This window comes from Pinus tabuliformis, chromosome 6, assembly GCF_031772625.1.
Source record: "Pinus tabuliformis cultivar Carrire ecotype Pingquan chromosome 6, CPIR1, whole genome shotgun sequence".
In the NCBI taxonomy this organism is placed as follows: Eukaryota; Viridiplantae; Streptophyta; class Pinopsida; order Pinales; family Pinaceae; genus Pinus; species Pinus tabuliformis.
Window position 1 is genome coordinate 1688317527 of NC_142292.1, and position 16278 is coordinate 1688333804.

A 16278-nucleotide genomic window follows, 5' to 3' on the forward strand; every position below is an offset into this window, starting at 1 on the left:
GCTCATGGCTACAACATATCTTTGGAACCGGCATGGTTTCTTGCTTTCTCTGAAGGTTCCTCTAGGAGCAATATGTTTATCAACATCCTGAATTTTCCAACTTGTTCCTCTTTTCTTTTAGCATGTGGAAGTGGACAGGGTAGTCATAGATCCTCAAGTGCTTAGCCTTGGGATTTTCACGAAAGAAGACTTCTTTCGGAGGCTTGTTGTTTACGACACGATGAAGAGATCTATTTTGAACATAGACCACTGTGTTAGCAGCTTCTCCCCATAGAAACTTTGGTAATTTCTAATCATGCAACATAGCTTTGACTACTTCCATGATAGTTCTATTCTTTCTCTTAGCCACACCATTTTGTTTTGAGTTATACGGTACCGTGGTCTCTTTCATGATTCCAAATTCCTTGTAGAAGTCTTGAGCTCTTGTCCACTTTATGTCCACTCAAGTCATGGGATGGCTTGACATCTTCCTCAATCTCGATACAAAGGACTTGGTTCTCACATTCATCAAATGTACTTGTTGATCCCATAACAAGAGCAAGAGAAATAATAGAAAAGTAAATAAACATAATGAAAGTACACTTGGGGATGAGGCATGTCTTTCTTTCTTTTCTAGATGTGAGAGTGGCTCCTTCATTATCCCTGCACCAACTTCCTCTTGAAGTTTACTCTTCCTGCACTATTCTGCACCTTGGTAATCTTCAAGATCTGCTTTTCTTGACCGCATCCTCATCAAGAACCTAGTGAAAGAATCATTCAAATAGTCATGTAGGAAGAATAACTGATGAACTATTAAGATAAATCTAAACAAGATTTGTGACACAAAGAAATAACATAAGACTTGAAAATACTTCTTTTTTAATGGGGATTGGATCCAGCCTCTATAAGTTACCACTGTCCATCAATCATATGTCATTGGTAGAAGAAATGCATCTTCTTGAACACCACTTGGCAAACTCCATGATCCACTCTAATCTCAGAGATTTAGGAAACCATCTTTCTCACATAAGGTAATGCTTTATAGTGAAGATGAGTGAAATTTCTGTGCCAACGTTTATGTTGATGATTACTTATCATGAATCAATGCATGGATAGGTCTTCTATTGATTTTATAAAGATCTTCAAATCTTGATCCCAGAGTGAAGACATGTAATAATAAATATACAAATTGACTTCATTGCTTGCAATGATTGAGCCGAGAGGCTCATTCTACAACCCAATATGATATGTAACACTGTCTATCCGTCATTAAAATTGAATTGAAATTTTGCTCATGTCCGTCAAAATAAAAATTATGTCACATCTAAAAATAAAAAAATTAAATAACTATACAAAACATTTAAATATTGTTAGCTCATAAAAAAATTTACACGTGGAGAAATTGGATCCCTCTTGGCCTATGTTGGATCGGTATTTAAGATGGATCTAGATTCTATGCTGGTATTAGTCATAATCCATCTTTGATCACTGCAAAGGTGGTTAGTTTAAAAAACTATCATTCCAACTTTTGCAAAAGCGTGATTCTTACCTACAACCACTATTTTTAGTAAACTCTAATATCAAAATTGCCAAAACCCATAAGATTATGACTTTTCTCATATAATGCGAGAGGGTCAAAACCTCCGTATTTTCAACGTTCAATTTCTATCAATTATTTTTTCATAACCTTCTATGCATTATACCTCTTTTCAAGGCAACACTTTCTTACACATGCATAAACAAAAGTAAAACTACTCTTTACTTTGCATTCATCAACAAGTACCAAAACCACAACTATTAAACACATGCAACATCTTAATTACCATCTACAAAATTACTATCATATCCTGGGTTCCTTGAAATTTTGGAAGAACGGTAGCAGTAAAATTTTAATAGTAAAATTAAGTAGTAAAATTTCAGCAACAATATTTCAACATTAAAATTTCTGTAGTAAATTTCAACCGTAAAAATTTCAGCACAAAATGAGCAGCAAGTAGAAGGAACAAGAAGTGATATTTCAACAAAGAAAGTGGACTGCAAATAGAGTGGACAACACTTGATATTTCAGCAGAAAATGGGCTATAAATAGAGTGGACAACAAGAGATATTTTAATAGAAAATAGACTGCAAATAGAGTGGATAGGGAGAAATATTTCGGAACACCACTTGTCTTTTTGAGCTTGTCTTCACCAAAGCTCTAACATGATGTTGAAATTCTGATGTTCTATGTTCTAATAATCACTTATTACAAAACTTCTTTATGGTGCAATATTAGATAAGCAATTATTGATAGAACATAAATCAAATGCACAATAGAAGCCAACCAAGAATACAATGAGACACAAAATTTAGGACCAATGAGCAGGGAAAAACCCACAAGGGGAAAACCCAACCAAATTCTTCTTCTATTAGAAATCAATTGTTCAACAGAGATACAAAGTACAATGAAAGATCAAGAGAATGAATAAGTTCACCCAAATTTGTACAAGCTGTAGCATGAAGATCGCAACAATAGAGGCATACACTGAATCAACCTTCCCTTAAACTAAATCAATACTGAAACACTGAAGCACGGAATCAACCTTGGCTCGCCAAGTTCTGCTCTTACTCTCCAAGTCTCTCTCTCAAAATCTTCTTCAACTCTCTCCAACTATTTTTCAAGTTCAAATTCTTCTTTCACAATGCACAAGTAGTGAGGGGAGAGAGAATGAGGCACATATATATAGGAGGAACAACGAATACATGCCATAAAGGAGGAGTAATTCGCATGCCAAGAGGAGTGTAGCTCATGCCCATTAAAGAAATGTAACTCATTCCATTAAGGAGGTATGTTGTAGGAATTTACAGGGTAAGTTCCTTAGATAGAACACTAAGGGACACTGCTCACAAACAGATCACAGATCAGTACACCAACATTCTTGGTGTGGTTAAAACCCTCAAAGAGGGAAACAGTCCACGACTTGAGCCAACGCGGCCACTTCAATCAATTTATTAATGTAAAAGAAAGAAAATTTACATGAGCTTCTCTCATGAATGGTCACCTTACAAACGACCCTCCATGTTCTTTAAATAGAGATCATGGACCAATCGGGTGTTAAGCCACGGATTAGGGGTCGATAATAGCAAGGAGAGAATGAATTGTCGGATCACTTTATGTCTAGAACATATCGTGACCGTTGAATTGTAAGTTACAAAAGTACAAAGTAAAGAAACATACTTTACCTAACTCTACACTAGACCAAGTTATACTTAACTATATCCTATGTGTCAGAATATCCTAACATGCCCCCTTAAGAACAACTTGGGATAGGATTGAAGGATGTAGGAGAAGTTTAGTAAACTTCGGCTCTGTGAGAGCCTTTGTAAAGATGTCTGCAACTTGATCATCGGTTGAACAATATTTCACTTCAAGAACATGGTCATGAATGAGCTTTTGATGAAGTGCATGTGTAGGTCAATGTGTTTGCTACGTTGATGTTGGACTGGATCTTTGCATAGTTGAATGACACTTTGATTATCACACCAAAGTGTAGTCGAATGTTGCTGTTGAAAGCCAAACTTTGACAGGATATGACGAAGCCACAGGGCTTCCTTACTAGCTTCTATGGCGTCACGATACTCTGCTTCTGCTGAAGAAAGAGAAATGGAACTTTGTTTCTTGCAAGCCAATGTAATATGTCCAGAACCAAGAGTGAAGACAACCTGCAGTAGACTTCCGATTATCAGGATCACCAGCGTAATCGGAATTAGTGAAACCAACCAATAGAGGAGATGCTTCTGCATTGTAGTGAATCCCAAATTGAATTGTACGTCAAACATAACGAAGTATTCTTTTAGTTGCTTTCCAATGACTTACATGTGGGTTTTGCATAAACCGAGCAATAAGGCCAAAAACAAAGGAAAGGTGATGACAAGTATGGGTTAGATACAAAAGTTTTCCTACAAGCTGACGGTATAAGGTAGCATCAATTTTAGGGGAAGTACAAATGACTGAAAGTTTGGCTACTGAAAGGGAGAAGGGACTGGCTTACAATGTTCCATGTGAAAATGGCGTAGAAGATCACGTGCATACTTGGACTGGGAAAGGGAAATGCCTTCTTGGGATTGCAAGCCTTGAAGACCAAGAAAATAATGCAAGTGTCATAAGTCCGTCATTTCAAGCTTCTTTTGAAGGTTGGACTTCACATCGTTTACAAGGTTGGGATCACTACCAGTAAGGATAAGATCATCAACATAAAGAACAAGAATGATAAGAGACTTACCCACTTTCTTGGTGTAGACAGTGTTGTCAGAATGACACCTAGAAAAGCCAGTGTCTAAAAGGAAGCTATCCATTTTGGCATACCAGGTTCGAGGGGCTTGCTTGAGACCATAAAGGGATTTCTTAAGCCGACATACAAGGTTGGAGTCTATTTGTATAAAGCCAAGAGGTTGTTCCATATAGATTTATTCATGCAAGTCCCCATGTAAGAAGGCAGATTTAACAACCATCTGATGGACTTCTCATTTGAAAGAGGTAGCAAGGGAAAGAACAATGCGGATAGAGTTCATTTTGGCAACAAGGAAGAAGGCTTCAGTGTAGTCAATGCCTTCAACTTGTGAAAAACCCTTAGCAACAAGACATACTTTATGTTTATCAACTTTTCCATCTGGTCCAAACTTGGTTCTGTAAACCCATTTGCATCTAACAAATTTTCATCCCTTTGGAAGAGGAACAAGGTCCCATGTATCATTTGCCAATAGTGAATGATATTCTTCATTCATAGCTGCATCCCAATTTGGATGGCCTGAAGCTTCTGCAAAGGTGTCAGGATCATAATTCGCTGAAGCTTGAGTCGGTAAAGAAGAGGCTCTATCAAACTGAGAACGTGTGTAACGCTGATCTGTAGGATCACCTGCAAGAGCACTTGCTGCATCCCTAGTAGCGCAAACCCATTTTGGAAGCTGAGGAGCTGAAGGAGGATCCCGAGAATGGGGGGGGGGACTGTCATCCTCGCACATCCGCCGAACTAGGTTCGTAGGCCAATATATTTTCAACAAACTTTACATCTCTTCCAATGATAACATTTTTGGATTTAGGTGGAAGAAGTCTATATCCTTTGACATCTTCAGAATATCCAACAAAATACATTTTTCACTCTTAGGTTCTAAGGCTTTATGTTTCTCATCTGGAATATGGGCCGTTGTTTCACTTCCAAAAAAATGAGAGTGACCTACATTTGGTTTAATTGAGCTCCATGCTTCTTATGGAGTGATATTCTTTAAAACCTTAGTAGGAGTGTGATTTACTATGTAATTTGCACAGTTAATTGCTTCTGCGCAAAAATTAAGATTAAGTACTTTAGATTGAAGCATACAATTAGCTATTTCTTTTAAGGTGCGATTATTCCTTTCAACTATGCCATTTTGCTGTGGAGTATATGGAACAATATGTTGCAATTGAATTCCATGCTCAGTACAAAAGTTGATGAATTTGTTGTTAACATATTCTATGCCATTATCAGATCTTAGCTTAAGAATTTGATGTCCATATTGTTTCTCAACAAAGGCCTTAAAGGCTAAGAACACGTTAAAGACTTCACTCTTGAGTTTTAAGAAGTATACCCAAGTGCGTCTGGAGAAATCATCAATGAAAGTTAAGAAATACTTGTAGCCAGAGAATGAAACCACTGGAAGTGGACCACATAAATCACTATGCACAAGATGTAAAGAGGCTGAGGCGTGCCAAGAGACACGTTTTCAAAACTATCCCGATGATGTTTTCCGAGTACACATCCAGAACAAACACCATCTCTGCAAGATACCATAGGAAGACCTGTCAGCATATTTTCTTTACATAGATTTTGAAGGGAGCGATAGTTTAAGTGACCAAATCGCTTATGCCAAAGTTTGCTCACTTCATCATTATGGGCAACAAATACCGAGGGAAAAGTTGATGACCCAAATTTGTTAAATTTATACAACCTTGTAGAATCATCAGCAATGCCATTAGTTAAAATCTGTCTAGGATCTCTTAGGTCCTTAATTACAACATCATGAGGATAAAATTCAACGATTTTACCTTCACCTGAATGGGTTATCTGATATACAAATAGAAGGTTGCAGGATAAGGTAGAAACACATAACACATCATTAAATTGACCATTGTCTAGATGAATAGTTCCAGTCCCTACAACACTAGGAGATCTATCATCACCAACATATATATTTTTGGTGTTACAATCATTTAAAGAAGAAAACATGGCTTTGTTTTTGGCCATGTGATAAGAAGCTCCAGAATCAATGAGCCACTCATGAGAATGAGAAGAAGTAGATACATTTAGTGCATAACTAGACCGAGATGCTTGATAACCACATGCAAAAAGTGCTATTCCTGAAGATGAAGTTGAAGTTGAAGAGTGCTCCAAATGGATGTTATACTTCTTCATTGCTGCTTGCAAGGTTTTCATCTTCTTAAAGCATTTGGATTCAAAGTGGCCATCTCGATTACAAAAGTTGCAATGTCTATTAGTCTTCTTCCCTTTGTTTTTATTTGCCTTATCATTTTATTGAATTGATTTTTCATTTTGAGACTGAAATTGCTTAGGACCCTTGTTTGGTTTAGTACCATTCTTTTTAGGATACTGCTTCTTAGGATTCTTTGAAATTGTTTGTTGCTGGGCTGCTAAGGTTTTCTTAGAAGAGTTTCCAGTATTAAGAAGACCAAGATGTAAGAGTTTTTCTTGTTCTCTTATTAAAGAATCACAAAAGGCATCAAAAGAGGGGGACTTGTAGGCTTGTCCTTGAGAAATAAAGGCTTCTTTAGTAGAATGGAAGGTGGAAACAAACACAGAGTAGGTTGGTCCTTCGTAAGAATGGAATAGATAAGGTTACCATCTTCTTTCTTAACCTTAACACTTTCTAAGAGAAGTCTAAGGGTCTTGAACTTTAACAAAAAATCTTCAATAGAAGAAAAATTATTGGGGTCCAATGTAAGCAACTCATTTTCGAGTTGATGGGCTATAATTTCATTTGTAATTCCAAAAACTTTATTGAGTTGTTTCATTGCTTGATCATGGGTATCAAGTTTTGCGATATGGAATCTAAGGTATGGAGAAATAGACATCCCTATCAGTGCACGTGCGTGATCTTTCTTATTTTCCCATTTGGCTTGCTTATCTTCATCTTTAGGTTTAGACTCTTGGCCTGAGGCTATTCTATAAAGACCTTTACTTCTAAGTAAATCCGCAATGTATGACAACCATTAAAAGTAGTTGGTGCTGTCAAGAATAACTTGGCATGGACTTTCCATTTTAACAAAAATTGAAGTTGTAGATGCAGAAACTAAGTGTTCCAATGGAAAGATCTTGGAAAATTAGGCTGATTAAAAAAAACGGCTTCCGAATGAAGAAGTTATGACTTTTTGAAGAAAAGTTGTTGAAGATGCCGATGAAGTACGTGAATGTTTGGAAGTAAATGATAATGTTATATTTTAACCCCCCTTTTTCCAAACTTAATCTAATTAGCTCACTTTTAAAAAAGATTACTCCATGTGACCCACTTTTATAAATAAGTGAAAGTCACTTTTACAATGGTACTTTATCAGCTACCCACTAAATTGTAACTTAAATGAAAGATGAAATGACTTTAGAATTATAAGTGACTCACTTTTTATAATGGGTGAGAACACTTTTACATAAAGTAACTTTAAAACATAAGTTACATGTGTTTTTTGAAAAAAGAACTCAACAAAAAGAAAGACTTGAACCCAAGACCTCTATTCTCATAAAGTAACTTTGGACCAAGTGATCTAGTTTAAAAGGTTAGTAATTTTTGGAAAAGAAGAAGGGTTTTTTTACTCACTGAAGCTTTTTGGGGTGCGTGCTTACTTGAAAAACCCCTTTCTGCCTACAAAACAAACAAAAAAACCACACAACCCAAAACGAACATGCAAAAAACAAGCCTTACGGCTTAATGTTAGATTTCGCCGGAAACTAAATATTTTTCTCAATGTTTCTGATTTTCCAAGATCACACTAAGGTGCAACAGAAAAGATTATATGCATGAGAAAAATCCTTCATTTCTATTTTTGATTTGCTCAGATCTCACAGAGTCGCAGGGCAAAGAGCATACGCATAAATGAAAGGTATAGATCCGGTAATAAAAACAGAGAGATAAATAAACCGAAATAAATAGAGAGATAAATAACTAAAACTACAAATAAAGACTATATACCTCCAAATCTTAAAAATGACGTAGCTAGGGCTACTGGAAACCTTTTTGCATGAAACGAAAAGGGTTACTCACTGGAACAGATGCTCCTAACACAATAGAGAAGTCCTCTCGGCCCGAAAGCAGTCAGAAACAATAGATCTAGGAAACGACAGTCGAATGCAGTTGTATTGGCTTCGGATTTGGGTCACCAACGGATGCGACCCTCAAATAGCTCTGATATCATGTAGGAATTTACAGGGTAAGTTCCTTAGATAGAACACCAAGGGACACCGCTCACAAACAGATCACAAATCAATACTCCAGTATTCTTGACGTGGTTAAAATCCTCAAAGAGGGAAACAATCCATGACTTGAGCCAACACGACCACTTTAAGCAATTTATTAATGTAAAAGAAAGAAAATTTACATAAGTTTCTCTCATGAACAGTGACCTTACAAATGACCCTCCATGCTCTTTAAATAGAGATCATGGACCAATTGGGTGTTAAGCCATGGATCAAGTGTTGGTAATACTGAGGAGAGAATGAACCGTCGGATCACTTCATGTTTAGAACATATTGTGGTTGTCGGATTGTAAGTTACAAAAGTACAAAGTAAAGAAACACACTTTACCTAACTCTACACTAGACCAAGTTACACTTAAATATTTCCCATGCGTCAGAATATCCTAACATACGCATGACTTACATTAAATAGAGCTACCTCCTTATCAACCCAAAACTACAAACATTGTGGTTGCTAGCATGCTATTAACCTATGAGAGTGACTTGTCTTTGACTTCATGATTAATTCTATGCTGAAAACTACTGATGTCTCAATACTAGTGAAAGGCATCTTATTTGCTTCTGTTCTTTAGAAGCATTTAATTTTCCACAGCTCCATTCATTGTTAGTGGTTTCTATATCACACGCGTCCTTTTTGATGGTCGATAGTAGCTTTGTTGACAGGTACAAAGTAATCTTGATGGTAGCTCTGTTGATGGTGGACAATCAAAGTTGAATTTGTGTGTATCTCTGACATAACAGGTACATGAATAATCTCTAGTATCTACTTCACACGTGAATATGATATTGGTGGATTGTAGTCTTCTTCCATGGTGACGACAATGATTTGTCTCTGTCACATGATGACTTCTTATGGAATTCACTGACATATGTCTAACCATACACTACTTCAATTGGATTTGCACCTCATTTCTTCCCCTTGACAACACTCTTCTACATGTATCATTCCCTTGGTTGGTGGCTTTGTGGGTGACTTTTGGTGACTCCTTGACAAGTATTCCCCAACACTCATGATTCTTCAATCAGTATCATGGGTCATCACTCTTCAATTTGCACAAATGCCTTGTATCTATGCATGTTGGTGGTGATGCCTATTCATCTCTTCTACATAATGTATTCAAACTGTGACCTAGATAAAATCTTGAACCTTGTCACCAACATAATGTTAGTGGCCATCAACCACCCCTCTAGAGTATATTGTCATATGCAAACTGAGTTTTGCCGTCATCAATCGCTAGAAAGCAATCAGTTGTAAGTTTCATTTTTATGCATTCCTTGAACAAAAGAAATGTCTAACCTTAAACAAATCACAAGTCCAAAGAGCATTGCAAAGTCTCAATGCTGAAAGGAAAACTAATGTTTTTATCCTCATGGACTTAGTGCTTTGATGCTAGGTTAGGGTTTCACTACAAGTCCAAAGTATCCAAGTGTGACGGTGTTGTTTTAGAAACAATCACACAATTAAGTGCCTCCTCATTAAAAAACCCAAAGAACATAGTGTGTTGTGTGGTTTGAATAAGGCTAGAGCCTTGCTAATACATAGCTTTAGGATTTACCTATAACACCCCCAACATCCCATGATTCAAGAAGTTGATCTAGTCAAACTTGATCAGTCTTTAGATCCCTAAAATAAGGGTGCTCCATTTTGAGAAGGGTTTACAACTTTAGACACAACCTTCAAGATTCAAAGTTGGGTTTAAACTTTACACACATACTCTAATACAAACAATGCTTTTAAGTTCTATATCTGTTTACTTACTGTTTGCCTCCCCCAAAATCGGTCATTCGGAATATCTTTTTGTGGAAGAGTTGCATTAAGACCTTTCATCTCGATGTTTTGAGCTACAATGCGTTTAAGTTCTATATTTACCTACCGTTTGCCTCCCCCAAAATCTAATTAAAGTTGTCCAATTTCGACAGTGTAAGTCATTTGGAATATCTTTTTGTGGAAGAGCTGCATTAAGATCTTTCATCTCGATGTTTTGAGCTACCAAGTTAGAGTTCATAATCAGGGAAATCACTTGATTGTCCTGATGGTGGGGTCTAACTTGGTATCCCGAAATGTTGAGATGAAAGATCATAATGCGTCTCTTCCAGAAACTAATATTCCAAAAGGGTTATTTCTACAACCTTACATGTTTTCAAAATAATTTTTGGTAACTTGGTTGACAATCAATACTTACCAATTCAAGGATGCCAAAATTACTGGGAATGAGTAAGGATTAATAATTCAATAGCAAAAGCTGTCTAAATGGGCAAAATGTTAGGTGCTCTTGCCCTGATGATGGTGTCTGAATCAATGTTGCATGAAGCGGGGACGAAACGGGGACGTTTTTTGGAAGCGGGGACACGGAAGCGTCATTTTCCAAAAATCTAGGAAGCGAAGCGTCTGCTATATATATGTGTATATTATATTTGTTTGCATTTATATTCAAAATAAACATCCCAAATACCAAATTAGTTGTAGAAGACATGAATGATAACATGCATATTTTTGCATAAATCAAGATAGATATGGCATCCATGATTCCATTGTAGTTACTAGTATGTACATCAATGATTAGTTATTCGAGCATCAACCATCTATATTCTAGCAATTACAAACATACAACAAATTTTTAAGCATATTATAAAACATAAAACATTTAAGCATATTATGAAACATAAAACATAGAGCATATTATGATTTATCTAGCAAGTGAGCAACTGTCAACATTTGTCATGTCCAAAATTCAAATAATAATGCTTGCAAAATAGGTCACTTGGTCACTGCCAAGACAAAAAGGTTCAAAGTCACAAGCCTACAAGTCTAATGATCAATTTATGACAAAAGTAGTAAATTGTGAATATATCTACTAATCTCTCCTCCTTCCACCACGAAGAGAACGTGGCGACGGGCCTCCATGTGGTGGCAATGAAGAAGATCGTGCTTGTGGAAGTTGTGGCACTGAAACTGATGAAGACGAATCCCTTGCTGTTGGTGTTGAACCATGGAACCTAGGAACCAAGGGACTAGATGGGGGTGGCATCTCAACTCGATCATCATCATCCTGGAATCGTTAATTGCATGCATGCTCCCAAATGGACTAGTGCTAAGCATATAGTTGCTCAATTATCTCCGTACGAACACATTTCAGAAAAGACCAAAACACATTTCAAAAAAACCGATACATGGATTCGGAAAACTGAAATTCGTTTCGGAAAAAACTGAAACGCGGATTGGGCCGTAAGGTTCCGAAATGGCAGGAACTGCATTTTTAAGCCCGATCCGCATTTCGGTTTTTCCGAAACACGTTTCGGAGGGCGGATCACCCACGGATCCGTACGGATCGTGGATTGAGCTTTTGATCCGGGGGGGGGGACGTTTCCTACAACACTGGTCTGAATTGTTAGCTTGAAATGTCTGTGAAAATTTATGAATCTAACACATCAGAAACCCCTACTTCAATATCTGGTTTATTATCTCCTACTTGTTCTTTACATTAACAAGTTATTTATATGCATAAATATCGAAATAAACACAATTGCAACGTTCACAAACATGTAGTTCAACAACTGAAATAAACTGAGACAACACAACGGACACCATTATTTTTTGACAATCGTCCCCGAAAAACCCAATGCGGGAAAACTGGTGTAGCAGATATGAGCGTTTTATTATTATGCAGATTTCTGAATACAACTAGGGTGCCAGAAATGGCTCACCCTTCAGAGATTATCCTCGGCAATAGTACCTTTCTCCGGAGACATATATTCCGGCTAATCAACAACTGGATGATTGGCCCCACAGTAACTTCAAATGTTCCTCAGCTGGACAACAAAAGTTGCTCCAAGCTATCTTTTGGAACTGTGTCACCCTTCTACGGCTCTGCGTCAGCTGATCAACTCTTAGTCTGGCCCACGAAATCACCTCAGCGCAGTCTCTTCAGCCCATCATCAACTTTGCAGTCCTCCGCGGTGCCTGTGTCAGCCTCTGCGACTTCTGCGTCACCCTCTTGGCCCTTTGCGTCCTCTGCGCTAGCCTCCTTAGCCTCTGCGTCAGCCTTCCTAGGCTTTGCGTTATCTCTCTCGCACTTTCTCTACCTCTCTAATATGTATTCTCGGCCTCCTGTCGAACTGCCCTTCGCTGCAACAGATCAGTAACTCGATTTCTCAGCAAACCCTGCCGCAAAAAATCGAATTGACTAATCAACTTGGCGTGTCTCCAACTGACTTGAACTCCCTTACCACTACTCCCCGCCTTGGTTAACTTCTTGATCTCCTCCTGTCGTAGAGCTGCCCACATCTCTTCCCAACTGGGGAGAGTTGCTCTGCCCAAAATGCTTTGGACAAACGTCTCCCAGTCCTTAGAGACTGCATTAAGTGTAGTCTTGACCATAAACTCTGGATCTGGTGTAGACCCCACGGAAGTAAGCTGGTCGCGAATTCCTTGCAACCTGAGGAGGAAGAGATCTATCTCTTATCCCTTCTGCATTTGATATGACCTTAGCTAATTCTCCAATAGCATCTTCTGTTGCACTGAAGAGCCCTGGTATAAGGTGGTCAGGGCCTCCCACATATCCCTTATTGTGTTCTTCTCAACAATATGTGGTATGACATGATCTTTGACCCTGTCTAGGATCATGCATTTCGCCTTTGCCATGGCCTCCTCATAGTTCTCATTAGCATTTGGGTCAACTAGGACAACTACGATTTTCAAGGCATAGTTCTTGATGTGATGTTTATCGAGGATTGCCAGGATCCTAGTCTTCCAGATGACAAAATTGGAAGCCCTGTCCAATCTATCCTAATCCCTCAATCTGTTCACTGCCATCTTTGCTCCTCTTCTAGACTCCCTCTGAGTCTCGACTTCCCTCCTGGAAATTGGCCAACTGTCGAATCACTCCTCTCTAATCCCCCTTTGCTATTGCAACTCGAATTTGGATTTCTTGGCTAGAAATCCGTCGAGGTAGTGCTTCCCTCTACTTTGGTTCTGTCTCCTTAGACATTGTTCTGCTCAGACAGAAACAACGTCCCACCAGCCATTAAATCACAATTTTCACAACTCCCTTAGCCCCAGCAACTGAAGAATCTGAGCCCTTCTGGCTCTGTGCAATCACAGTGAGAGTTGGATCAGCTCCTCCTGGTCTCAGCGTCAATCCTTTGTGGCTGAGAAAGATGATCGGGCATTGCGTAGGCCTAATCTGCCTCCTTCTGTCTCTGCGCTAGCCCTACCCTTGGCTCGAAATGTTGACGCAGGCTCTGTGTGAGCCTCTGTGTCACTCTCTAAGCACTGCGTCACTTCTTCTCTTGCTGCTTCAGCTCTGGAACAACACTGTCTCTCGGGACAGTTGCTTTTGCTGCAAATTTTTCAGATTTCTTCTGCTGGTGTCTTCAGTCCTCTTGTGATCTGCAATCGCTCTGATACTGTGTGAAAATTTCTGAATCTAACACATCAGAAACCCCAACTGCAATATCTGGTTTATTATCTCCTACTTGTTCTTTACATTAGCAAGTTATTTATATGCATAAATATCGAAATAAACACAATTGCAGCCTTCACAAACATATAGATCAACAACTGAAATAAACTGAGACAACACAAGGGACAGCGTTATTTTTGGACAATCTTCCCTGGTAAAACATGACAGATCTTAACTCAACTGTTCCATAAATTGATATTTCAAAAGGGTTGTTTCTACAACCATATGTTTTCAAAACCATCTCAGGCATCTTAGGTGACAACCAATACTTATCAAATCAGTGATGCTAAAATTACCAGGAACGAGTAAGAATTAATAGCAAGAGCTGTTTAAAAGGGCAGGATATTAGGTGCATCTGAAGAAAACCCAACTGGAATGGTTTTGAGTTAATATGTTAGGTTTGTTATTTGCAAAGAAATTCCCAAGATTCAGTGGCTATTTTTGAGGCATGTCACAAGAAATACTCTAGAACAGGACCAAAATAATAAAAAAAATCCTTTATCATGCACTTTGGTTCTGTTTCCATCATTAGATGTGCACCAGCCATTCCTGGCAGAATGGTTTATACTCTCTCCTTGGCATAGAGAACATGTTTTTGTTTGTTTGTTTGCTAGTGTGTTTGTGACTGTGGGACTAACCTGTTGTCTAAGAAACCTCGATCGAGGGCTATCTAAGCCGTCAAAGTCACCCCGGGATCGCACCTGGCCTGGGCCACACCTGGGGTACATGGCTGAATTTGTTTTGGTGCCTTGTCCCGATTACCACAAGTTTTGAATCTTGGCTGGCCTACAGAACAAAACCCTCAAATCCAATTGTGCTAGTGGGATTTCACATTAGCATAGATAACATCGTGTGACAAGTTTGAGGGAATTTATGGTCATGCAAGATGAGGACTACCTAATGGCTGCTTGCTATATATCATTTGCTACAGCTTTATGGAACAATTCAAGCTAGTCTTTGGAATTTGGTTGGTTAGCCAATATAGGACATCCTTCTCCATCTGTTAATGGGTTCAACTGAGTTGGTGGGTGCAGTCTTCATATGTCTTTTCTTTGTTTCCTTATGCCTGTTTTCTTCCATGTGAGGGAGCAATTGGATACTCCCTAGATCATCTCTCAGAGGCAGAAGCCTGATTTCCATAGTTGTTAGTTTTGTGATGTAATACAATGTTATGCTTTTAGGTTTCACCTTTATGTCTGTTTTTTGTCTTGTGAGGGAGCAATTGGATACTTCCTAGATCATCTCTCATGGTCAGAGCCTTATTTCCATAGTTGTTAATTCTGGGATGTATCACAATGTTCTTATGGTTTTACCGCCTTTATGTTTGTTTTCTGCCTTGTGAGGTAGCAATTGGATACCCTACTTAGAACATCTCTTGTTGTCAGAAGCCCTTTTTCTATAGTTGCTAGTTTTGAGATGTATTACAATATTCCGATGCTTTAGATATGACCTTTCTATGTCTGTCACTTTCTACTTGCTGCTTCTTTTCAATCTCAATTTGATTGATCCATAAAGCATATTGTGCTTTCCTATCCTTGCACAGGCAATGTGGTTTTCCAATATTATTTTAGTTAGTTTATAATTGAAGTTATTTCTTTTGGTTTTGCAGACCAATGTCTTGTGGCCTACCTTGTTACATGATATTCATTTATTTCCCCTCATGGGTCTAACTTCAATGGGGATGAGCCCTTTTATGAACAATGAAACCTAATAACAAAGAAAACGTGTTTCCTTATTGCAGGGACAATACAAGTCAACTTTAGTGTGTCCAGTGTGCAACAAAGTATCTGTAACATTTGATCCATTTATGTATATGTCATTGCCTCTACCGTCAGCCACAAGTCGGACGATGACAGTTACAGTTTTTAGTAGTGATGGTAGTGTGCCTCCTACACCATACACTGTAACAGTACCAAAACAGGGTCGGTGCAAGGACCTTGTACAGGCTTTAAACACTGCATGTTCTTTACAAAATGGAGAAAGGCTTTTGCTTGCAGAGGTTTGTAGAAGCCAATTCACAGTGTATTATAGCTCGTGTTTTTATTTTTTCTGCTTTAGTTAAGAATCCAGATGTTTGGAGACTGTTTTAATTAAACCTTGATTTTCATGCCACTTGTAGATCTATAATCATCGGATATTTCGATATTTGGAAGATCCATTTGATTCCTTATCTACCATTCGGGATGATGACCACCTTGCAGCATACAGGCTTCCAAAGGTTTTAGAAAAAACACCCTTGCTGCATTTGATGCATCGGCGCAAGGAAGAGTAAGGTCTTCATGGACTAGATCTACTGTTTTTTGATTTTTGCCCTTTGATGCTTTGTTGTTTCTATAGCC

General features: G+C 38.3%; 1 protein-coding gene across 1 annotated transcript in view; it reads left to right on the forward strand.

The window, feature by feature from the left end:
* UBP5 (ubiquitin-specific protease 5) overlaps nucleotides 1-16278 on the forward strand; it is a 215448-nt gene that overhangs the window by 144587 nt on the left and 54583 nt on the right. Inside the window, exons 9-10 of the mRNA XM_089429428.1 lie at nucleotides 15681-15938; nucleotides 16059-16207. Coding sequence (XP_089285554.1) covers nucleotides 15681-15938; nucleotides 16059-16207 — 407 coding nt within the window. The remainder of the gene's footprint in view (nucleotides 1-15680; nucleotides 15939-16058; nucleotides 16208-16278) is intronic.